This window comes from Diceros bicornis, chromosome 15 (genome assembly GCF_020826845.1).
Source record: "Diceros bicornis minor isolate mBicDic1 chromosome 15, mDicBic1.mat.cur, whole genome shotgun sequence".
Lineage (NCBI taxonomy): Eukaryota > Metazoa > Chordata > Mammalia > Perissodactyla > Rhinocerotidae > Diceros > Diceros bicornis.
Genome location: NC_080754.1, coordinates 31,598,982 through 31,624,731, shown reverse-complemented (window position 1 = coordinate 31,624,731; position 25,750 = coordinate 31,598,982). Strand labels below are relative to the sequence as shown.

The window sequence follows — 25,750 nt, the reverse complement described above, 5'->3', positions numbered from 1 at the left end:
ACTGGAAGTATCACCCTTAGTTCTAAGCACATCCTTTCCCACCCCAGCTTCCAGGCCACTTCACTTCCAATGCTGTGAGACAGAACAGGCTAGGTCATACTACAGCTGTTTGTGTATCTATGTCTCCCTCAATCAATCCTTCAGGGCGGGGCTGTGTCTTCCATCTCTCTCTCTCCAACAGATCTGATGTTCGGTCCACAGTAGACAGTCAATAAATGTATGAGTGAATAAATGAAGGAGTTTATTCTGAAAATGTGAAAGATCATAATGGTAAAGAAATGAACTCTAAAAACCATTTTTGAAAATGGTTTTCAACATCCCCCTCCTCCACCCTGGCATCTAGTGTCCCTATTGCAGCCATCATTGCCATCACCTCCTATAGAAAGTGGCTTCATCTAAAACCTACTGAGCTATAACTCAAATGTCATAGTCAGGGTTCTTTCACTAATTCAGAGTTGAAGTCATCAGGTTTGGCCTCGGGTCCCCTAGAGGAGTGTCCTCTGCAACCTTATTGTCAGTCCCTTCTTAAATGTGTAGCACAGTAGGTGGTTCACATAGCAGCCCATCTTGTTTGGAGGACCTCTGAGTGGCAGAAGGTGCTTCCTGAACTGAAGCAAAATCTGCTCCTTAGAGCTAGTCAGAATCTGCTTACTCTCGCTCCCCCACATGTCCACTTCCCTCAGATTTGTGGACCAGCTTGGCTGTTTCCCCTTTTTATCCTCCTTTTCTCTCAGGTTACATAGGAACCTCTAGCCTTGCCTCCAACATGCAGTTTCTAGACCTCTCACTTTCTTAGTTACTCTTTCTTGGAAACGTTTTTATTTGTCATAGCTTGTCTTAAACTGTGGTCTGCAGGATCAGACTATTATTTCTCATGATATGGGCGCTGCATTTCTTTAAATACAGCCTTAGTTTGCTCTAGTCTTTTGTTCTTGAAAGCATACACATCACACTGTTGACTCATAATTCAGCCTTATTTCTGCCTGGCTGCCCCACTCAAGTTCAAAAGGAGTTCAAAAACCTCTTGGCTGATTACTGATCCTGTTGATCACATCTATTATTAGATATCAAAAGATCAAGTTATCTTAGCGGTTTACAAAGTTTCCCCTTGTATTTTAGTGAACACTAAAAGGAAGCGATCACCTGCGGTGTGATTAACACAGACACTTAAGCTCACACAGAAAAGCAAACACAGATCAGGGAAAAAATATCTTATTTTTAAGATGGCACACTCACTGTCATCAGTAATAATTCTGATCATGTAATTCTCAGTTCCTGCAGATTGGGCCAGCCTCTGGTTTGCACAATAAATAAATAGAACTCTCTATCATCCCTCTCTTTGGATTTTTATTTGAAGATTTATGATTTATCAAGCTCAGGTAGCCAGGTAGCCTTCCCATGGTTCTTGAAGTATCTGGCACACTGGGCAGGCCATTTTTGGAAAAAATACGAATTATTAGAGATGGGCTCACCTTTTACAAGAAGCTATTTAATAGCCTACAAGTCAGATGCTGACTTCTTACCTAGAATTGAATCTGATTTCTCTCATTTTATCAATTAAATTTGTTCCATTTTTAAAAAATTTTAAATTGCTCCTCTAGTCATTGAAGCCAACTTTGACCGCTTTGAAGGAAGGAAGGGAGAAACGGAGAGAGAGAGAGAGGAAGGGAGAGTGGCAGGCCTAATTAATTAATTAGCCAATAACCTAAATATTGTATCAATTGTTTTTATTTAAATTTGACAAGTCACTTTTAGAAATAGAAAGTTTCAAAATTCTTGTGAATAATGATGTCATTTCAATAAGTAGAAGAACACTCAAAAGATGGAAGATATTTAGTTCATTTTAGACAAGCAAACATCTACTGTGTGTCGACTATTTGTATCTCGTATCGGGCTACATCATAGGGACACAAGTGTAAATAAGACAAGGACTGCTCCCGGAATGCTCACATATTGGAATAAACGCCTACACTTTTTGTAGAAGCTGAAACAGAAAAATACTCATGAACAAGGAGACCAGGTATACATCCAAATCTATCTTCAAGGAAAAATGAAAAGAACTTGAGAAAGTTTGACACTTGTAAGAGGCTTCTTCTGTAGACTAAATTGGTTAGAAGCACCAGGATTAATTTTTTAACTCAGGAAATAGATATTTTTGTAAATAGTATTTTAATGTGAAAATGTATTAAATACACGTGATTAAAATATTTTATGGATAAATTGTATGCCTTCTGCATAACGCAGAAGAACCACAATGTACCTTTTATGTATAGGACGCTTTGTGATTTAGCTTGTGTGAGAGGGAAATATTATCATTAAAAAAACAAAATAAGGGCTTAGCGGTTAAGTGCCCACACTCCGCTAGTGGCGGCCCTGGGTTCGGATCCCGGGCGCGCACAGACGCACCGCTTGTCCGGCCATGCTGAGGCCGCGTCCCATATACAGCAACTAGAAGGATGTGCAACTATGACATACAACTGTCTACTGGGGCTTTGGGGGAAAAAAAGAAGGAGGAGGATTGGCAATAGATGTCAGCTCAGAGCCGGTCTTCCTCAGCAAAAAGAGGAGGATTAGCACGGACGTTAGCTCACCGCTGATCTTCCTCACAAAAAAAAGAAAAAAAACTTGTAAGAAAAAAAACTTGTAAAAAAAAAACCAAAATAATGTCAAATGCTTCCTGTTCTGATCACATTGGAAGTTGTAGGGGAGAGAAAAAGCAGGCCGAGAAGCAAACTCACACGTGGCCACAAGAGGGCAGCAGGAGAGGGACATGTAAATCCACCACACCAAGCTGAAATCTACCCAAAAGTGAGTCTTCTCTGGCCAGAGAAGAGAAACTTCCAGCTGCCAGAAGGTGGAGTTCCCAGAACTAGAATACCAAGGAAAATGAGGACACTAGCTACGGGTCCACAGATGTTCCTCTTCCTGAAATTCAGCGTACACAAGTCAGTGCAGTGTTCTTCCCCCAGCACACAGAAAGGCTTCAGTTTGTACGAGAAATGTTACCTCCCTGAAGGACAGTGTCATGGTATGGTCCAAATTAGGGACACTGGGCCAATATCAGGCCCCTGACTAATATGCTGACAGCAAATTACATTTGAGCAAGGATTTGAACGCAACATCAAAATGTCTCCTTCATCTCCTGGGTTTGTGAGTGGCGTGGGGCAGGAGCTGGAGTGGGGGGAAATATGCATATTTTAGTGAGACTTGGAAGTATTCAAGAGGAGAGATTAAATGAAGATTCTCTGGCAACAACTGCTCACCAAAGCCAATGGGAAAACCTCTCCATTATTAGTTTTCAGGAGAAAACACGGAGTTCTGGGAAAAGGGAAACTAGGATGCCTTTAGTCCAAAATACTCACCCATTCCTGTCACAGGGCACGACTCCCCAGAGATCCAAGCCATCCCGTGTTAAGGTGCCTGTCTAAACAGAAACGAGCACTCGGTTGACCCTGAAGATCCAGCGGCCCCATAGTGATGAGCAATATGGTAAATATGTGTCACAAACATATTATCAAGATCAGCATTTCAAGGAAGGACACAATATGGCGGGTGTCTGGAGTCCTGGGAAGAAACTCTGATGAGTGAATACCAGCTGTGTGACAAACTGGCACTTAATCCCTTTGAACTTCAGTGTTCTGAGTGATGGAGGGAAGAAAACAGTATCTGCCTGACATATTTCAGAGGCTTTTTTTGAGGATCTAATGGTAGACTGAACGGATGGGAAAGTCCTTGGGAAGCCTGTAGGAGCTATAAAATGGGTGAGTCCCAGTTTTTATAGTAGAAGTTTAAAGTATGTCATCAGAAATAAGTAACGGGAGTAGAATTTTTTACTATTCTAAAGAAATGGTTTTCTATCTGACACCTATTTGGTAAAAAAGTGCTTATTGGAATTTCTTTCAGTGCAGTATAATGACGAAGAGCTTGGACTGGGTTAAAACACCAGCTGAGTGACCTGGCAAATTATTTAATCCCTCTAAATAACAGAGCCCTTATCTGTAACATGGTCATAATCGTATAGGGTTGTTTTGAAGATTAAATGAGGGAATACAAATAAAGTGCTTACTTTAATGTCTGGCATAGAGTAAGAGCTGATAATAATGATAATTCTCATAGTTATTACTTATTTTTATTCAAATTTATGTCACAAGTATCTCTCTCAGCCCTGTTTCTTTTTCCAAGTCCAAGATGAGATGATAATAAGTAGGGTTTCTTTGCTTATGATGCTAGTTTGATCAAAAAATAATATTGAAATGGTGGCAAGAACCATGTTAACTTTCTGATCTTGGTAGATCTCTCTGATATTGCAGTAATTATAAAATACGGCTCTGATCCTATTAATTCTTTGCTATCAAAACCTTCAATGTACAGTTGAATGGGTACAGAGTTTCAGTTTGGGAAGATGGAAAAAGTTCTGGAGATGGATGGTGGTGATGGTTGCACAACAATGTGAATGCACTTAAAGCCACTTAAAAATAGTTAAAATGGTAAATTTTATGTTATGTATATTTTACTACAATAAAAAAATAAATTAAGAAAAAGGAAGGCAACAATAAAAAAAAAAAAAAAAAAACCTTCAATAGCTCCCCACTGCCTAAAGAGTATGTAAAAATTTCTTAGCCAGACGTCAAGGTCTGCAAACACCCTCTCCCATTACTAATGTCCTGCTCTGGTCAAAACCACACACTATTGCTCTCCTGACTCCATGATTTTGCCCATATTCACCTGCCTACCATGCCCTTGCATTGTATATATTTTTGAATTTTCTGTATATTATAATGTTTTGACATCTTAAAAAAACCTCTCCAGAAAGAGAGACTGCCTCTTCAAGACTCAGCCAGTACAATGTCTCTGATACACAAACTAACCAGTTGAGAGCCATACCTCCTCTATCTGGCCATACTCCCCAGGAGACAGTATTCCTCTGCCTTAAACATCTTAGGGCCAGGTATCAGACGACTAGAGACCACCTCTATAGCTCAAAGCTCACTGCAATCACTCAAACTAGCCAATCATCAGCTCTTCGTCCTTCCCTGCCTTCCTTTTCTTGCAGAAACCCCAATAAAGCCCATGGCCTAAGCACTCCCCTGGCTCTTGCTTTGCTTCCTGATCCAAACTTGACGTTCCCCCTGCGGCCCTGCATGGTGAGCCATGCCTCTTCTTTCTAGGGGAATTGTGGGTAACTAAACTTTTCTTTCAATGGCATTGATCTCCCCCTGTGGTCATTCAGTCACTTTTATAAATTAAGACCCAGGCACAAAAGAGCCCTTCATTTCCATCATATCCTCATACAGCTCCCATCTTCACCCCCAGCATTGTGCAGACTGAAAGAATACATTCAAGAGAGGGTAGAATAAGAGGCTGGTTGGGAATAACTGGCATAGAATCAAGGATAATTTTAAGCAATATACTGCAGATGGGAAATACAGTAAGGGTTTGACTGGGGCTTTATTGTAACCAAGTCTCATAGTAAGATACAACTAAGTAAACTCTTCCTTTTTTCATTCATTCATTAATTCAATAAATATTTATTGAGCACTGACTATATGTCAGGCAATACTCTTAGCATGTGGGATATAACAGTATCCCTAAACAAAAAAGTTTAAATTTTGTTGTTTGTATGAGGGTTTTGACTATAGAGGGACAGAATGCTATTTTAATTAATTGTGTTTCATAGAATATTGGAGTTGGAAGGACTCTAAAAGATTCACCTATTCAGTACCTATTCTCCCTTCTCTAAACACTAGAATCTGAATGCTCAAGAGACGTATCTTTCCTAGATCACAACTCCAACCAGAGATAAAATGAAGTCAGGTACCCACAACCTATGTTTCCTGTCTCACAAGAGTGTCAAGTACCTAAACATGAGAACAATGATGATAGAAATGGGGATGAGAATGAGGATGAAACACACATACCTTGTCAAAGCAGACAAGGTTTAATTGTCCACATACATTGATCCTCTGGGGGCTGATGCAGAAGATGCCTCTCTTCTTCAGCCTCCTCTGGGCATAGATAATGCCTGTGGTCAGAGCAGCGGGTAGGGCAGGAGGAACCGCGATTGTGATAACATCGAGGGCTTTCTTCACCACCTCCTCGGGAGGTTCCTGGAAAATGAAGTCACTCTTTAGCTATTACAGATAAATCGGTCATGAGCAGCTTTGTGCCTGTGAATTTTTTCCTTCTTTTTGTTTACTTCTTTAGGTCAGATTCCTAGCAATGATCTCAATGGGTCAAAGGGTATGAACATGTTTATGGCTCTTAACATATTTTGCCAAAGTGCAATGAAAAGTCTTGTAACGATTCACACAGCTACCAGCAGAGCACAATGTACCACTTTGCCATGACCTCACCAACACTGGGTATCTAGGTTTATTTAAAACTCCTCATTTAACAGCTACAAAATACTACATGATTGGAATAAATATATTCTCAGATTGAAAATGAAAAAATAGTATAAGGAAAAGTGTGCAAGAGTAGAGGCATGTTGATATCTCAACAAAGTGTTTTATCACACTTGATCTGATTGTTATTACAGAACTTGGTGATCAGTTGCTTATATTGGGGAGCTGGGAGTATATAAGCAAGTTTTAGTGTTTGGCTTTGTTTTCCAGGTTTGTAAACCATGCCTTAGACTAAGGTCAACATGTAGAGTATAAAATATACATAGATAAGTGTATGTGTGCATGTAATAAAAGAACAAATGCAGCTTACCCCGCTGAGCACATAGACACACAAAGTATAGATCATTCCAATGGTGGCTGTGCCTACGAGGCACAGGAGGAACCTGATGGCATCCCTGTAGAGCTTAAAATTCATCGGCTTAGGGTAGAGAATGGATCTCACGAGGTCCCCCTTTGCAGTGCTGAATCCTGAAGTGGCAAACACACACCCCGCACTCTCAGGATGACAAATCCTACAGCCAGCATTCTTCTAAGCCTCAATATTGCCTTTGTTTTCTCTAGAGATATGTAAACAGTCTTTAAGCCCAAACACAATTAAAGAATAACTGGGAAAATACCTAAGAGCTAGAATGGAAATATCTTGTATTTCAGAGCCTATCGCTCTCTGGCTTTCCTTCCCTTTACTTCCGATTCCAGTGCATCCCAGAGACAGGAAAGCACCATGCTGGAGGTAGAGCACAGCTTTTCCAAATATAGCTTCATTTTAAGGAAATGACTCGTGAATGTGCACACACAACGCGCGGGCACACACACACACACACAAGTCACTTGAATTTAAATTTAAATAGCCCAGTAAGTACTGATGGATTCAATTTCTAATACTGTAGAGTATCAAGTTCTCAGTATCTAGTCCTGCCTAGAAAGGACTTGGGATTTGGGGGTAGAAGACCTGAGTTCTAGGTCCAGCTCTATCAGTTACTGGCTGTGTGATTTTTTTAAAGTTCACTTGAATTGTTTGGGCCCCAGCCTATTCATACACAAAGTGGGGACAGTAGGCATCTTTGTTCTGCTGGTTTGATATGTGCAAATAGTTTACAAACTACAAAGCACATAAATGGTAATTATTGTCATCAGTGTTATTCTTACTAAAAGGCATATGCCATCGTTCAATTCACATTTAAAATACTAAATTTAATACATTTGGTTTGTTGTGTGAAGACTGCTTCTTACCTAATAAATTTAAGGCACTAGACAAACTGAGTGAAGATATTTCATTAAAATAACAAAACAAAGGAGGACATGCTAACTAACCAGTCTGCAGTACCACTGCTCTCACGGTCCCGGAGCAAGCTCCTTTGGCCTGGATAACCTCTGTGCCGCAGAAAAGGACATGCCGTTTGTAATCCGCTTCACTCTGTGTTTTCCAGGGCACAGAGCCATCCATCTTGGGTAACGGAGTTTTAGTGACTGGAATACTTTCTCCTGCATAAAACAAGCATCTCATTTTGTGAGGCGGGATGACTTCGCTTATTTAAATCATGCACACCCTCACTCATCATATGGCAGGCATTTGTTGTAAGCCTGCCATGCAGCAGAGACAACCCTGGGTATTGGGGATACAAGGAGAAACATAGTTCTTGTTTTTAAGAGGTTTGTAGTCTGGAGCGGGAGACAGACACGTAAACAAATAAGTATAATATCATATTATAAATGCTGTGAGTATTGTAAAATCAAACATGGATGCTAAAATAGGCTGGAAATAACCACTTAGAGAAGATCAAGTTGTACAGTCTGGAATGTGGGGTGTGGGGAATAAGGGGCCGTGAGAGCTATGTAGGAGCCAAAGCATGGAGGGCCCTAATGCACATTTTTAAGTGTGTAACTGTTTTTCTATAGGCACTGGTGGCAAAAGGGGGATAGGAAGATATTTAACTGTTTTATTCAGGATAGTAAATCATATTTATATAAGTGAGACTATACTCTGCCTGCAACACAGGGCTTGAATTGCAGTCTGGTGAGGTTGGAGGCTGGACGTCCAGGTGGGAAATGCTCACAAGAGCCCTAGTTGGAGAAGATGAGGTCTGAACTATGGCAACAGGCAGTGGGAGTAGAAAGTGCTGAGTGTGAGAAATAAAGTAAGAAGTCACAAGACTTAGGGAAATCTTTACATTGGCAAGTCACAGGAACAGAGGAATTTAAACTGGCTTCCTGGTTTCTGACTTGGGAGAATGAGCAGAGGGTGGCATTAGTTATTAACATAGAGACTATAGGAGGAAGGAAGAATTGCCTTTTGGTCACTGTGAGTTGGAGATGCCTTGTGGAATGACCATGTTGAGATGCCTTATAGGCAGGTAGATATTTATTTGAGTCTGGAGCTCAGGGGAGGGTCTTTGACCAGAGATATTTGGTTAGAGTTCATCAGCTTATAGATGATAATTAAGGCCATGAGAAGAAACAAGATTATTTAGGGACCGAGCATAGGGTGAGAAGAGGAGAGGACCAGGACACCTGAGCAGCACCGACAATCAGGGAGATGGAGGAGGAGGAGCCACACAGGAAGCTGAATGGTGTGGTTGGTGGTAGAAGAACTTGGAGAGATGATGCCGTCTTGGAAAGGTAGGGAGAAGAGAATTTTCAGAAGGAAGAGATAGTCAGAATAGTCAAGAGCAGCAGAAAGGTCAATGAGAAGAGAAATTTAAAGAATCCTTTGGATTTGGCAACTGGGACATGAGTCACTGTTCCCAGTGCGGGGGGAGAGGCAGATTGCAGCAGGTTGAAACACTAATACAGGTGGTGAATGAAGTTGTGAGAGTAACTATGGCCTGTTCTGAGAAACAAGCTTGTAAGACCTTCCACTGGTCTTTGCAGACTGGGCGGCATAGAGTCAGAGATATGTTCCGATATATTAGGGCCGCTTTGTTTAGGAAAATGGTACTTGCCATTGCAAAAGTCCCAGGGCTGAAGGATTTTTACTAATCTCTGGATTCCTTAGAGAAGGAAACCTGACTGCCATGCATTTTTAATTTCTTTTGATAAAGTTACATACAAAGGAAATGTGTGTTCTTGTCTCTATTTCACGCCTTTCTGGTCTGCCCAGGAGAAATGGATTTGATTTGGAATTTAAGGGGAACCACAGTACATCACTGTGTACTTGCAGCCTCCCATTTCATCTCTGAGAAAGACTTTATGATTCTTCTTTATCTTACAGAGATCTTGGCACAACATCTCCTCATAAATGCATATGCAAATAAGAACTCAAAGCACTGTGACCTTGACCAAGTCACTTGTCTCTGGACCTCAGTTTCCATATCTATGAGACGCAATGACCTCTAAGGTCACTCCCAGCTCCAGCATGCTCTTTAAAAATGAAATAGTTAGTCCCAAATACCCAGTGTGTATTTTGAAAGTGGCAGATTTGCCAAATCCTGCGTCATGAACTTTTCAACATTTTCAAGCCAAGCTAGAAGAGCTTGGACTTGGCTTTGTGTGTTTCAGGATGTCATTAATGATTTTCAAACCCTCCAAGTTTACCTGAAGATATATTTTATATACAAATACTAAACATAAAAATCACAGATGCTTCTGAAACATCTAATGATCTCTACAATCTTTTAAGATAAAATGGCAGGGTTGTAATAACTCTTTGTTCAGGGAAGAAATGCTAAACACTCTAAAAGTTACAACTGTAACAAATTTAGCATAATGGAAAGCAACTTTAATTTGAACTCTCAGAACCATCCAGAGCAGGATGTTAAGTAAGATTTGTGGGAATAGGAAGGTCCCACAGCAGCCTCATGCTTTGCCCTTGTCATTCAGGTAGAGGGGGAGCCTGGGAGAGCCGGCAGTCTGTAAGCCGTGAGCTAGAACCCTACCTGTCAGCATGCCTTCATCTACCACACAGCTGCCATCAATCAGAATGGCATCACATGGCATTTGCACTTTGTTCCCTGGCAAAATTAATAGATCTCCAGGTACCAGGAAGCGTGATTCCAGCTCTTGGACTCCAGCTGAAAGGGTGAGACGAGAGAGTCAAGTCAGGTTTTTTTCCCACAAAAACACCATCCAACATCTACCAAATTGGAAATCAATGAAAAAGCAACCAAGGTACTTTAAAAAAAGGAGGCCATGGGGCGGGCCCGGTGGCGCAAGCGGTTAAGTGCGCGCCCTCCACTGCGGTGGCCCAGGGTTCGCCGGTTTGGACCCTGGGCGCGCACGGACGCATCGCTTGTCAGGCCATGCTGTGGCGGCGTCCCGTACAAAGTGGAGGAAGATGGGCATGGATGTTAGCCCAGGGCCAGTCTTCCTCAGCAAAAGGAGGAGGACTGGCAGATGTTAGCTCAGGGCTGATCTTCCTCAAAGAAAAAAAAAAACGAGGCCATTCCTCAACATTGATTCAAAATCTGGAAACAATAAGAAAAATGTAATAAATTCAATTATATACATTAAAAACCTTTGTGTGGCAAAAAGTAAATAAGCAAAGAAAAAACTAATGACAAATTCAGAAAACATGTTTGAAACTCACATTATAGACAAAAAATTAATGTTCCTAATACATAAAGAGTTCCTAAAAAAGAGATGTATATCAAAAGATTGTATAGCAAAATTGCTAGAGATGTTAACCGATAGTTCACACACGCACACACAAAATGTAAGTGGCATGTTAAACATTTGAAAAGATGCTCATTCTTACTCATAACAAGAAAAATGAAAATTCCTTCCTTCCTGCCTTCCTCTACTCCTTTCCTACCTTATTCAATCCCAAAGCTATAAGGGGTTAAGTGAGATAGGCATTATTTTAATAATGCCTAATATTAAATAAGGCCAATATTTTAATAATAAAATAACCATTAATTGCGTGGGGTGGGGATGAGGGTGGCAGCCTGCTGTGGATGTTAGAGACTAAGAAGGTTGGACAGATGTTTACACAGCCTGGTGCAGGGTGTCATAGGCCAAGGAGAGAGAGAAGGGTCCCCATGGTGGCAATGGCCTGGTGTGGGATGTTGGAGTTCAAGCAGAGTGAAAGAGGTGTCTACGTGGGAGTAGGGTGGGGGATGGTGGGGGTATCAGCAGTGAGGGATAATGGATGACATCCAAGAGGGATTGATACAGTAAGTAGATATAATGAGGCTAATGACAGCCAGGTTTCTCCCTAAGAAAGGAAGTTACAAATAAAGTCAGAAATATAACCAGGATAAACTCTGTGGTATTGGGTTAGAATTGGAGACAGCAGTGTAACCTGATGATTTTCAATAGATAGATAAAGAAATAATGTAGATGTAAATATGTATGTATATAAGAATATATACATATATATGTTTGCTTGTCTGTTTTTATATGTATGTTCTCTAATTCTGTTCTCTGAGAGAGCTTGGGAGCAGTGAAAACCCAATAATTATGTGCACATCCAGTGCCCAAATTCTGGTTTCTAAATTCCATTGCCCTCAAAAAAAGAATCAGAGTTCTATAGAGAAATGGCTGATTACAAGGCTGGGCCAAGAAAAGCATAACATAAGTTAGAACATCTTTTTGTGCCATTAAAGAAGTGCTCAAAGAATGATGGGGGCATATCAAAAAGATACTAAAGCCAACTTAAAGAGCTCTCACTGACTAAATCTGTACCAATTTGAGCATCAGAGTAATTAATGACAATAATGAACTGTAACCCATTAAATAAAATAGGAATTCATGAGTCCATAATGACATAAGTAAATGAATAAATAAATGAGGAAAAAATAGCTTTTTCTTACAGTGAAATGGCAATTAGTTAATGTAGAAGGAAAGATAAAACTAGAAAATCACCATCTGGCAACTCTCAAAACAATAATTAATCTAGCCAAGAAATGTCGATGGATACTAACACTAGTGGGTGAAAATTTGGTGAGGATGGTTTATCTATATAGTCTCAAAGTATCTCTCAACAAAATAACTATTAATTGCAAAGAGGAAAAAAGTAAATTTACAATGGAGAAACCTGGCAGACACCATTTAATTAAGTAATCCGAGTTGACATCACCAGTACTAGGACAAATTTAAATTATGTACCACCAGAGAGGAGGCAGTGAGAACACAGTGTTACTTCTGTGATTTTCCAGCCAAAAATGCATAACCTGAATTTAACTATGAGGGAATATCAGATAAATCCAAATTGAGGGACACTCCCAAAATAACCCAAGTTGAAAGAGTCAAGGTCATGATAGTCAAGGAAAGATTGAAGAAGATTAAAGAGTCGTGGCAAACAACAGTATTGTGTGATCCTGGATCCTTTCCTGTAAAGAACATTATTGAGACAATTGGAGAAATTCGAATGGTCTGAGTAAGCATTGGTATTAATATATCAATATTTACTTCCTGGTATTAAGGTTTACACTCTCATTTATGTAGAAGAATGCTCTTGTTTTTAAGAAATATACACTACAGTATGTGGGGGGCATGGAGCTACATGTTAGCAACTTATTCTAAATGGTTCAGGAAGAAAATTATTTGATCTATTCTTGCAACTTTTCTGTAAGTTTTAAATTATCCCCTCCCCCCCCCCCAAAAAAAAAGAAAAGAAAGAAAGAGAAATATATGTGAGATAACACTGCTCACCTATCTGGTTAGAAAAATATAAAAGTTTGCCAGCATATTCTGTTGGCAAGACTGTGAGGGAACAATCACCTTCATACATTTCTGGTGCAAATGCAAACTGGTACAATGTCTATGGAAAGAAATTTGGCAATATCTAGCTATCAAAAGTACATATGCATTTATTCTTTAACTCAGAAATTTTACTTCTCAAAATCTATACCAAAGGTAGACTGGTAAAAATATGAAAAGACATATGCACAAGGCTTTTTATTACAGCACTATTTGTAATAGTAAAAGACTGAAAAAAAAATCCTTCATTAGAGAACTGTTTGAATAAACCATGGTTCTGTTACGCAAGAGAGTACTATGCAGCTGAAATAATGAATGAAGAGTATCTATATACACTGCTATGAAAAGTTCTTAATTATGGGAAACATAATTAAGTATGTAAAGCACATATACCAGGAAATATAAGTTAAATGCATATGGAATACCCTTGTTATCTGAAAAAACAACAGTATAAATATATATCCTATTATGTATATATATGTATACAATGTATATATATATGTGTGTGTGTGCGCGCAGGCGTGTGTATACATATATGTCTATAAAGAAGAACTCTAAAAAAATCTTACATTGTTTCTAGGAATCATATTGTTGCTGGGTATGTTGCTTTGTTATTCTGAGACTATGGTATATAATGGGATAAAGCAAATGAATAATTTGTTGCTGTCATTGAGAATCAGGGTTTTTGGTGTGGAGAAAGGAGAGATAGAAGTACAATCAATGAAGTTAAGTGAAAAGCCCATAGTTCTAAACTTGAATTGGAAATGTCAGTATGAACTCATAATGTATGTTATCTTTAAAATATTATTTCCTAGGTATGTCTTGGGTAAAAGCCTTGAAACAATGACTAATACCATAGAAATGAGCACTCCTAACACTCTGATTGAGGCCTCTAGTACCATATCTCACAGCTCATTGGAAAAATGGATGTGTCCAGGTTTGGAGCAAGAATTGTCCAAGATGAGTTCGGAATATCTTGTCACACCAGAAAGCAATAAAATTTTCAGACTACAGGGGTCACATCAAAAGAACTCAGGAGCCTACCTGAAAAAGCTCTGAATGGCCAAAGATGGGACAATTTGAACAACAATAAGAATAAAAACTGCAATGGATGGAAATATACCAACCATGTTAACAATATACATCCATAATGACCCTTAAAAAAAAAGGCCTTTGGAAAATGCTAGTGGATCAAACCATTGTTTCAAAAGCTGGCAAATAACGAGAAATAGATATTTATCCTATTTTTCTTAAACAAACTGAATCTCATGGTAGTGAAATAGTTGAAGAGAGGTGTTTCTCTTTACAGAAATAGTCCACTTAATCTATGAAGATGCCATGATAGAAGTAGAAATTTGAAACTCTTACTGAAATAATAAATCTAGCTCATGAGCATTTATGTCTGCAAATATCACAAAAAGAAGACAATTAGATATTATGTACCTCCCATTAGAAGTACACTATACCAACTATGAAGTTTTCTTGCCTAAAACTCAAGCCTCAGATCTAACTACCAATTTACAGGAAGTACAAGGAACAGAAAAATCACATTAACTAACTCCATGAGTATGCAATCAATATAATCTAAGCTGTGGGAACCACAGGATGAACCACTTACTTTCTTCAACAAAAAATCTGCAAGGAAAAAAATAAGATATGGAAGAGGGAATGTGTGCATTAAAATAAAAGACCTGCAGAGGCTCCTCACCCTTTAGTATTCAGCAGACTAGTAATAAACACAAGCATATGAGCGAACTACTAGCAAATGAACAACTGGCCATTTACATTTTAAAATATCATTTACAATAGCATCAAAATATGAAATATTTAGGAATAAATCTAAGAAAGAATGTGAAAGAATGTGAAAACTACAAAACATTGCTGAGAGAAATCAAAGATGTAAATAAATGGAGAGATAAACCATGTTTATAAATCATAAGACCCAAATTTGTTAATATGTCAGTTTTCCACAAATTGATCTATAGATTCAACATAATCCCAATCAAAATCCCAGCCTGTTTTTTGGTAGAAACTGACAGCTTGATCTAAAAGTCATATGGAAATTTGAAAGGCCCAATATTGCTGAAACAACTCTACAAAAGAAGAACAAAGCTGGAGAACTAACATTATTCTATTTCAAGACTTATTATAAAGCCACGCTGTGTGGCATTGGTATAAAGAGAGGCAAATAGATCAGTAGGATAGAATAGGGAGTCCAGAAATAGATTCATGTATACACAACTGATTTTTGACAAAGGTGCAAAGACAATTCAGTGGAGAAAGGAAAATCTTTTCAACAAATGTTATTGAAATATTTGGATATCTGTTTGCAAAAAATGAACTTCAATTGGGGAAAAAACCCTCAAAATACGATATAGACCTATATGTAAAAGCTAAAAGTATAAAACGTAGAAAATCTTGATGACCTTGGATTAGGCAAAGATGTCTTAGACATAACACAAAAGCATGATCCCCAAAAGAAAAAATTGATAAACTGGACTTGAACAAAAGTAAAAACATTTGCCCTTTGAAAGACCCTGTGAAGAGAATGAAAAGTTATAGATCGAGCGAAAATATTTGCAAATCATTTCTGATAAAGGATTTATATCCAGAATATAGAAATAACAGCCAAAATTTAATAAGAAAATCTAATAAGCAAAAGATTTGAACAGACACTTCACCAAAGAAGATATACAAGTATCAAATAAGCACTTGAAAAGATGTTCAATGTCATTAGTCATTAGGGCAATGCAAATTAAAACAATGAGCTATTACCACATACTTATTAAAATGGCTAAAATTAAAAAGACTGACCATACCAAATATTGGCAAGAATGTGGAGCAAGTGGAAACCTCATACACTGCTGGTGGAAATGTATAATGGTATAACCACTTTGGAAAACAGTTTCGCAGTTTCTTTAAAAATTAAGCATTTATCCAACATATGGTTCAGCCATTCCACAGTTAGGTATTTTCCCACAAGAAATAAAAGTGTATATCCATACAAATACTTGAACCCAAATGTTCATAGTGGCATGATTTGTAATAGCCGAAAACTGGAATTAACCCAGATTTCCATCAACAAGGGAATGGATGAACAAACTGGTCTATCCATGCATTGGGAGTTTACTTAGGAATAAAAAGGAATGAACTATTGTTATACTTAACACAATGGCCTGATTTCAAAATGCTTATGAACTTTGATCCCAACAAAATTAACCCAAAATATATTACAAAAGACAAAAAATGCATACTGTACATACCATTTATATAAAATTCTAAACATGCAGTGGTTGCCTGAGGATGGGGATGGGCAGAGAGTAGTTGAGAGGGAAGATTACAAACAGGGAGAAGGCAACTTTTTGGGGTGATGGATAGTCATTATCTTTATCATGGTGGTAGTTTCATGCATGTGTACATATGTTAAAGCCTATCAAATTGTACACTTTAAATATTTTCAGTTTGTTGTATGTCAATTTCATGTCATTAAAGTTGTTTTTTCTTAAAGATGAAAAGATCTCAGGTTCCTCATCCCTTTAAGTAAATGCACAGAAAAAGGTGCATATGAAGATGAGAGTAGTAGGAACAATCAGAAAAACAAATTTAAATCCTTTTCTGATGCTATATGGACAGTACATAGATCTAAAATAATGGGACTTACCTTTTCTCCCACATACTGAGACTGTAATGCTATTATGTGACTCAACTAGACGGTGGAGCTTTACAGATTGCTGAAAAAGAAGGAAAAATAAGAAACAGCTTTTCTATCGAGGATAGGTCCCAGGTATTATTCAGTAAAGTCCTAGCCTTGTTTAAAGATGGAGCACTGTCTTGTTGCTAACAAAATGTACTGTCTAAAAACAAGACTGAGTAGCCTATTACTCAACTGAAAAAGCATCCAATTTGTTGTGGTCTTCACCCAGCAATAAGAAGTATGTGTTCTTTAGTAGAAAGGAATTTCCCAGCATGCTCTGTCCACTCAAAAGAGTTTTTGATAACCATAAATTTATGTTTTAGTTCCTTAAGTAGATAGATGACGTTAACAATTTTGATCATTCAAGATATGTATTTATACCTAAATATCTTTAAGTAGTAAGCATTATTTCAGCTTTGGGATATCCCACATCAGAATTTCTAATCTATAACTTTATAAGGAGTTGATGATTCCTGCAATTTCCTCATAGTATATATTGTTCTAATATACAAAATACATAAGACTGTGAGAATGAATCAATAAGAGACAAAAAATATATAATAAAATTATATTTGACTTCATATTTATTAAGAGACTATTGTGTGAAAGACCTTCTGCTTGGTTCTGGATGTTAAAAGTCCCAATCATTTAGTGTGCTCATTTTTTTATTCTGATTTTGTCATTTAAGACACCCCCTAAATCTCCTAGCTTCAAATAATTTACAAATCTGATTAATATGTCCTAAGAATGATTAACAATAATATAAGGTGAAAGGCAGAGTATTCTGCTATTAACTTATTCTTTTACTCATTTATGCATTCACTCAACATTTACTGAACAACCTTTATGTGCCAAGAACTATATTAAGAGGTGGAGATAGAATGGTCAACAAAACAGATAAAATTCTTATCATCGAGAAATCTACAGCTTACTAGGAGAAATACATTTAATCAAATAATCACACACATTAGTGTACCATTACAATCAGTAATAATAAGAAAAAAAATAAGGTGCTTTTGAAGCATATATAGACAATGGAACCAATAGAAATCTTCCCTGAAGAAGTGACATTGAATCAAATAGGTTGTTGAATCTATGAATCTCAAACTCAAAAGAGATATTTGGACTTAAGATATATACAAATTTGAAAGTTACTAGCGTATACCTTTAGAAGTCATTGGCATATACAGCTATGAGAATAATGAAGAATCTCTGAATGTACTCACACGAAGAGACCACCAAGACAGATGATTAATAATAACGTCTAGGTAGGAAATAATGTAATTATGCTACCTCTTACATAAGAAAGAAAGAAAAACAAAATATATGTATTTGTCTTTGCTTGATTCACCTAGAAAATTCTTTTGGAAGAATGCACAAGAAACTACTAAAAGTGGTTGCATAAGCGGAGGGGCAGAGGAAGATGGAGCCTTTATGTTGCACACATTTTCATGTTGCTTTGATTTGAGACACCCATTTTAAAAAAAAGGGGCCAAATAGAGGAGGATGAACTCCTCCTCTAGAGAATGGAAAAGAACAACTAGAGAGGATTTGTCAGATAGAATGCTTCAGACAGAAGCACTGGAGCGGTTCACAGTATCCAATGCAGCTGAGAGGTTTAATGAAATCTGTGCTGCGAAAGAAGTGTCCGCTGTAGGAGGGGGACCATAAAGTCAGCAAGCAAAAGACCAAAAACCCAATAAAAATTAATGAAGGACACGAATACTGTTCACAGTAAAAGAAAAGTAATAGCAAGCGCTCAACTCATAATGTTTTGGAAAACATGCCATTCAAGTTACGGGATTCTATTTTCACTTATTTTGACAAAGATAAGGAAAACAAGTGCTCATCTACTGTTGGGAGGATGTATATTGGTATTACTTATTTAATAGGCATTTTGACAACAACTGTTAAAATATTATACCTAGCTTATGATTAAGTAGTTTCAAGTATAGAAAATTTCTATCTCCTTATCAATAAGGATACATATATACATGTTAGATACATATTTATATGTAATATAAATTATATATACTTGTGATATGTATATATATTTCTAAACATACATATATGTGGATGTGTGAAAAGATATATGTGCAAGAATCCTCATTGCAGCATTGTTTTAATAGCAAAAGACTAGAAACAACCTAAGTATCCATCAATATAAGATTTGTTTAAAAATTATGGTACATCTAGAGAAAATATATTTGTGCAGATATGGAAAGATATTTAAGACATATTAGGTGAAAAATGCAAGTACATAGCAGCGTTCATAGCCTACTTCCATTTGTGTAAAACAGATTAGTGCACATGTGTTTAATATTGCTGAAAATATATAGAACATCTGCTTCCAGTGGATGTCTCTTGAAAGGGGACCCAGACACTGGGAGAACTAAGGTGGAAGGGACTTTTACTTGTCATTTACACTGTTTTGTTCTATTTGGACTTTTTTTTATTATGTCCATATATTACTCTTATAAAGAAAAAAACTAGTTAGTTAAAAAAGGAATTTTTAAAAAATTTTAAAACTATGTATGAGCCTTCAGATTATAGTGGTGACCTTAACAAGACTTGTTTAAATGGAGTCATGAGAGAGGAAGCCAGGTCAGTACAGGTGAGAAGTGAGAGGGAGATGGGTAAATGAAGACAGAGTGCATAGAACTCAAGAACTTTTGCTATAAAAGGGAGACAAGAGGTGCAGTAGTAGCTGAAGGTAGAAGCACGGTCAAGAGAAGGGAGTGTTTTGTTTGTTTCAGTTATTTTAAGTTGGGAGAAACTCAAGCATGTTTAAATGCTGATGGGAAGGCTCTTGGGGAGAGAAGGTGGAAAGGAGTCATTCACTGACTGCATAAGCACCCTGAAAAAATGGGAGAGGATTCTATCGCAAGCATAAGCAGAGGGCACTTCCTCCTCTGTAATGAGAGATCAGAGCAACAGGGAGGTGGAGACGAGAGTCATTTGGCCGTTGGAGAGTGGGGAGTTGAACAAATTCCTGTCTTATGGCTTCTATCTTTGTGAACCAGGTGGTGAGATCATCTGCTAAATTAGAGGAAAAGTGGAATCTGGGCAGTTGGGATCTCAGAAACTTGAAGATAGATTTGGTTTGAAACCTTAATTTCAAAGAATAGGAGAGCACGTTGACCAGAGACCTACAGCAAGCTTGACCAGATGAGGTTGGTGTTCGTGGATTTATAGTGCAATGAACCAATCTGTTCTATGTGATTTTTTCCCAACAGTACCAAATCCTCTGGTGGAGGCATAAAGAAAGTGAAGAGTTGGAGTGGGGTTTGACAAATGAGTACCAACCAAACATAAAGGGCAAAGGATTTAATATTATACAGAGACCCTTCACCTTCCATCCTTCTTCCACCATCTTCAACATCCATCGGTATTCTCTCTATATATTTTTTCACTTATTCACAATTCGTAAATATTTGCATATTCTTCTTGCTAATCAGCCTGAGTAAGGTAACTTGAAAGGTTAGGGATTGGGATGTGAGGGAAGGGAAAGGATTAACACTGGTTGGGCATCAACTATTGTGCTAGATATTTACAAACTTGGTCTCATTTGTTATGTAGTGGTCAATAACTATTTCCTGACTCTCCTTTCTAACAAATTTCAATAAAGTCACCACTATTCCCTTTCTGAAACCATAAAATTGGTAGAAAAACTCACCTCTCTGAGATCGTATACTGTCAAAGCAATGGAAATGATGGACATGATTATGATGGCAAAAGCATATTCCTTATAGTCTTCACTAAACCACAAACAGACACTGAAGAGTTGAAATATGTAAAATGGATTTAAAACCTGTTGGCAGACATAACAACGGGAAGACAAGGGAGACATTTAGGCTTCAAACTTAGCTATTTATTGACTTGTTTGTTTTCATAATCGCCTCCATGACATAAATAATCCCACACAATATTCTTATTTTTATTATATTTATTCAGCAGTTGCTGTGTGCCAGACACTGCACTAAGCAACTTTACCTGAATTTGATTCCCATAATTACCTCATTAACCAGAAGTTATTACTTATCTCCATTGTTAAAAATGAAGAAATTGAGCCCCATCTTGAGAAACTTACCCAAGTTCACACAGCTCTGTCACAGACCAAGACTTGAACCTAGGCAATTTAGCCTCAGAGCACTTACTTTTAATCACTGCTGCACCTTATAATTTACAAAGTAATGTCTCATATATCCTCGTGTTGACCAGCACAACTGTTGTGTAAGGAGTAGATATTATCATGTCTAGTTTACACTGACTGGCCTTCAGAAGGGTGAAGTATTATTTCAGGTTTACAAAGTTAAAATGCTTTCTAGTCTATTGTTCTCCTCCATGACACAAGTTCTGCCATGTCTGAAGCCATTAAAGTACTTTATATTAATGTATGACTTGAAGACTACTTTTTTTCATAAGTAGAAAGCCAAGCTGAAAGTAGTAAGCTGTAAGTGAGCATCTAGAACACTGTGGGAGAAAGTAGAGATTAACCCCAACAGATGTAATCTTGCTTTGGTTTAAAACATTTTGTGCCTTTACTCAAATTCCCTCTAGTTGATTTCCATCTTTGTAAATCAGGAACAGTAATTTTGCCTCTGGTTAGGGAAGAAGCACACTTTTCCTATCAGTTTCTTTTGCTTCCTCCATGCCTGAAAGCTTGCTAGAAATATTGAGAAAGTACCTTGAGTTCAGTAAGTTTTTTGTGTGTGTGTGAGGAAGATCAGCCTTGAGCTAACATCCATGCCAATCCTCCTCTTTTTGCTGAGGAAGACCGGCCCTGGGCTAACATCTGAGCCCATCTTCCTCCACTTTATGTGGGACGCCACCACAGCATGGCTTGACAAGCGGCGCATGGGTCTGCGCCCGGGATCCGAACCTGCGAACCCTTGGGCCGCCACCGCAGAGCGCATGCACTTAACTGCTACATCACGGGGCTGGACCCCAGTAAGCTTTTTTTTAAGGCAAGGAGAAGTGGAGGTGAAGTGCAGGAGAAGACCCTGAGTACAGCTGTATGGTTATAGTTTCGTAATAATCACTGTAAAATGAATAATAAGCCCAGTGATAGAATCAGAGAGGAAAAACTCAACTTAGTAAATGATGGTCAAGTCTTTCTTTCCCTCTCACACACACACTGAGATCAATAGAGCTAATAAGGCTGAACAGATGTTTTTCTTCCTACAATTTTGATGCCGTGAAAATTGTATATGTCACCCATAAGAAAAGAATTGAGGTTTTTTTTTTGAATTTTAAGTATTATTTTAGTTTCAAAAAGTTGAGGCAGACTAAGGAGCACAGGATTAAAAAGGAAAGAAAGAAAAGAAGTGTTGTGTTTATTCAGTCGTTTAAGGTTAAGTAGACACATGAGCATCATAGTCCAAAAGGTAGACTCCAAGGAAAAGAGTAGAAAAGAGATGTGAAGAAAATATGCTTTGCATTCTTTTAAAATATCCCAAATTACAGTTACTTATTAACGAGCAGCATTCTTGATCATTTGACTAGAACCAAACTTACTAATTTTCTATCTAGCACCAAGAGACACTACTGATTACCTCCTTGATGAGCAGTTTCCAAATTGGTGTGATTTCAACATCAATAGTATTAGGTCCACATATTAACCTCCTATAGGGAGAGATCACAGATCACTCAGTTACTAACAATAAAAATGAAACTCATTTCTCACCCATTCATAAAAAGGTCTGTTCCATGTTCACTTTCTCACTTGTGGGATCAACATAAGCCTCCCCTGTTGCATAACATCCCCATCCTTCTCAAAATAACTGGGGAGTGGGAGGATTACTTGGTGCAAAAACAATAAACATGATCATATTGCATCTATTGAACTAAACCCTTCCTGAGGTCTGAATATTTCCCTGATGGTAATTTAGGTATTTAATTTTAGCCATTGTTTTGTTCAATTAGTTTCAGGATTGGCACTCTTTTCACTCTGTCTCTCCCCAGCTCTGGCTCCATGGAACTGGAAGGGAAGGGTCATTAGGAGAGAATAGTTTTACCGATAAGGAATACTGTATCTGCTTTCCTACTCCTATTCAGCTCTGGGAAGCTGCAGAATTTATTTTAATGTGAGTGAAAAGATGTTGGGCTCTCAAAAATAGCTCCACACAGAGATATACAGCCCTTTAATTGAAAACCCAGAAATGTATTTTTTTGATTATGAGAGCAATGACCCTTTATGAGTTATTTTGCTATTGAGAACACTAACTACTCTCCCTGTTCCTTCTACATAGGTGCTCAGATCGAATAGCTTGGCCAATGTATTAGCACAGTGCTTTTCACTTCAGTGTTCATATAGATGGCTTCGTGATCTTGTTAATATAAAGACTCTGATTCAATAGGGATGAGGTGTGACCTGAGATTCTGCATTTCTAACAAGCTCACCAGTGATGCTGGGGCTGCAATGCTCTAGGTCTCTTCTAACTATTGGAAATGGGGTGGAAGGGAGTGTGAGAGTCATAGAAACTTAGGATCAGCAAGGCCTTTATAGAGCGCTCCCTTTCAACAATTAGGAAACTAAAACCCAGAGAGGAGAAACTATTTGCTCAAAGCCACACAGTGAATTAGTGACAGCCTCTTGACACGCAATCCAGTGCCCTTCCTAAACCTTGCTCCTCCGCCCAGCAACTGATTTGGAATTGTGGAGCTACAGGTCTTGCGTGATATTCTCCTGCTGCTCCACAATTATTATTTAACTATCTTATCATAGTGTAATATATATTTCCTGATTACAATCTAAACTGGCTCAACCTTGTTACTATAATAACCTTGAGAAGCATTGTATAGAGTAGAAAGAGCACTAAACCGATAGTCAGAAGCGTGAGACTCAATTCTTCCTGTATTACTTCCCATCTGTGTGACTTGTTCACACCATTAGACCTCTCTGAGCTTCAGATTTCTCATCTGCTGTATTGGGATGATGAGGATGTCTGTTCTATCTCCCCCACAAGGTTGCTCTGAAGAAGTGATATAATATATATGAAAGCATTTAATTTAACAGTACTAAATAGAGCATTATAATGTTTTCTTATATTGACCAGTTAAGATAACTATTTACTGGTCTCTCTTGTTTGACTAACTGGTAACGGTCCTTTGGAGCTGGCATAGATAACAATATGCGTGGTACCGAATTTCTTGTTCTTCTTTTGTTAGTCCTGATCCAAATTTTAGATGTATCTTGGCAGAACTGAGCCAGTCTTCCAAAGAGCTAAAATAAGAATAATAATATGAGAGAGATATTTAGCAATGGTATTTTTGAGATAATATTTTTCTTGTTTGGATGCAATTGTTGAAACAACTTACCCAATTTTCTGGAACTGTCCTTCTAAGTTGTTCCAAACATATCTTATCTTTTGCACTTTTATGCATCTCACCTGCAAAAGAAAAGTACTAAGTCTCTTGTTTGAGGATCAGCGAATACATAGCAGTTTAGTGGCTAAAAAAGCATTTATGGAAGAAGCAAAGATAGAGCCCTAGTATACTTATTTAAGATTTTACCCTTTCCTAACTCATTCTATCCTTTCTTACTACACAAGTGGCATTCTTTATTAGAAGTCACCATTCAATCTATGTGTATCGTGGGCCTACTATATGAATAAGCATATGTATAAAACTCAGTCTCTTCATTCTACTACTTTATAATCTGACCAGGGGAAAAAAATATATCACAAAAAAGAAAACTATACCATACAGTCAAATATGTACATGTCAAAGAAGTAAAAATATAATAAAGTAAAAATTATAGTATTGAGATAACAGGGACATCATAGAGGAGATAACATCTGAGCTGCAGCCTTGAAAGACTGGAAGAATTTTGCTCAGGTGAGAAGGGAAGAGGGCATTTCAAAGAGATTATGTGCTAGTTAGTTGTGGGGGAGGGCCAAGTGAGTAGGCCTATTTGACTGCATAATAGAAAATGAGGCTGGGAAGATAAATAAAGATCAGATTATACAGCCTTAAATGAGGTATTTAGGACTTTATCTTGTAGGCAATGGACTTGCAGGGTAACCTGTAGAAGAAACACAGAAAAAGATGAGGCTGGCAGCAGGTTCTAGAAGAGATTAAGGATGTTATCGAGAGAAAATGGGCTCCAGAAAGTGAGAGTCTGAGGGTGTTGGCAGTGGAAAGAAAAGGAGAGGTTAATGCTTATGGCAATTATGCCTTCTTGTTTCTGGTTTCTTTAAGCATCTTTATATATAAATCTGAATTTCCATTGAGTGGTGACCTAATTAAGCACAAAGAAAAACAGTGAGACTGTCATGTTGTTATGAAGCAATGGTTATAACCTCATTTTGCCCATTAGAATCAACTGGGGAACTTTAAAAAATATTGACGCCGGAGTCCCACCCCCAAGAGATTCTAATTTCATTTGTCTGGGGTACAGCCTGGGCACACATATTTTTAAATTTCCTCAGATAATTCTAATGTGCAAAGTTGAGAAACAGTGTTCAAGACATCCTTTTATAGCTACTCTGATAATTGTGTCCTTAAGAAATTAAACTAAATTTCTTTGCACCTCGGTATCCCCATGGATAAATTGAAGCAATTGGCCAAATTATTTCTAAGTTCCAAGAAGAACATATTCTCTGAATATGTTCTGTGTCTATGAATAGTATTGTCCGTATAACCATTAGATAAATTCTAAAACTTGGAAGAGCATATAGCTGGTACATAATAACTGCTCAACACAGTTTTTATTAAATAAATGAATGAATACTTTGGACAACCACATGTCAACTAGAAATAAGGTTTAAATCCATAAGATCCAAGGCTTGGATTACCTCAAACAAGTCTTAACCCTGTTCAACAAATATATGTGTGTGCACACTGATGCACACACACACATTCATAATTACCAAGAGTGCTAAATACTGTATTTTTTATTTTACGGAATGGATTTATTCCAATATGGTTGATTGCAAAATAACTTTTTAAAAAATAAATCTTATATTCTAGCTGATTTTCAGTATAAAATTGGACTGAATTGCTGCTAGGAATG

General features: G+C 37.8%; 1 protein-coding gene across 1 annotated transcript in view; it reads right to left on the bottom strand.

The window, feature by feature from the left end:
* The window catches only part of ATP13A4 (ATPase 13A4), a 117,204-nt gene that overhangs the window by 43,163 nt on the left and 48,291 nt on the right, over positions 1-25,750 (bottom strand). The window contains exons 4-13 of the mRNA XM_058555563.1: positions 24,055-24,125; positions 23,879-23,959; positions 22,290-22,359; positions 20,411-20,545; positions 16,702-16,771; positions 10,277-10,411; positions 7,716-7,886; positions 6,715-6,872; positions 5,919-6,131; positions 3,363-3,424 (exon numbers count right to left, since the gene is read on the bottom strand). Coding sequence (XP_058411546.1) covers positions 3,363-3,424; positions 5,919-6,131; positions 6,715-6,872; positions 7,716-7,886; positions 10,277-10,411; positions 16,702-16,771; positions 20,411-20,545; positions 22,290-22,359; positions 23,879-23,959; positions 24,055-24,125 — 1,166 coding nt within the window. The remainder of the gene's footprint in view (positions 1-3,362; positions 3,425-5,918; positions 6,132-6,714; positions 6,873-7,715; positions 7,887-10,276; positions 10,412-16,701; positions 16,772-20,410; positions 20,546-22,289; positions 22,360-23,878; positions 23,960-24,054; positions 24,126-25,750) is intronic.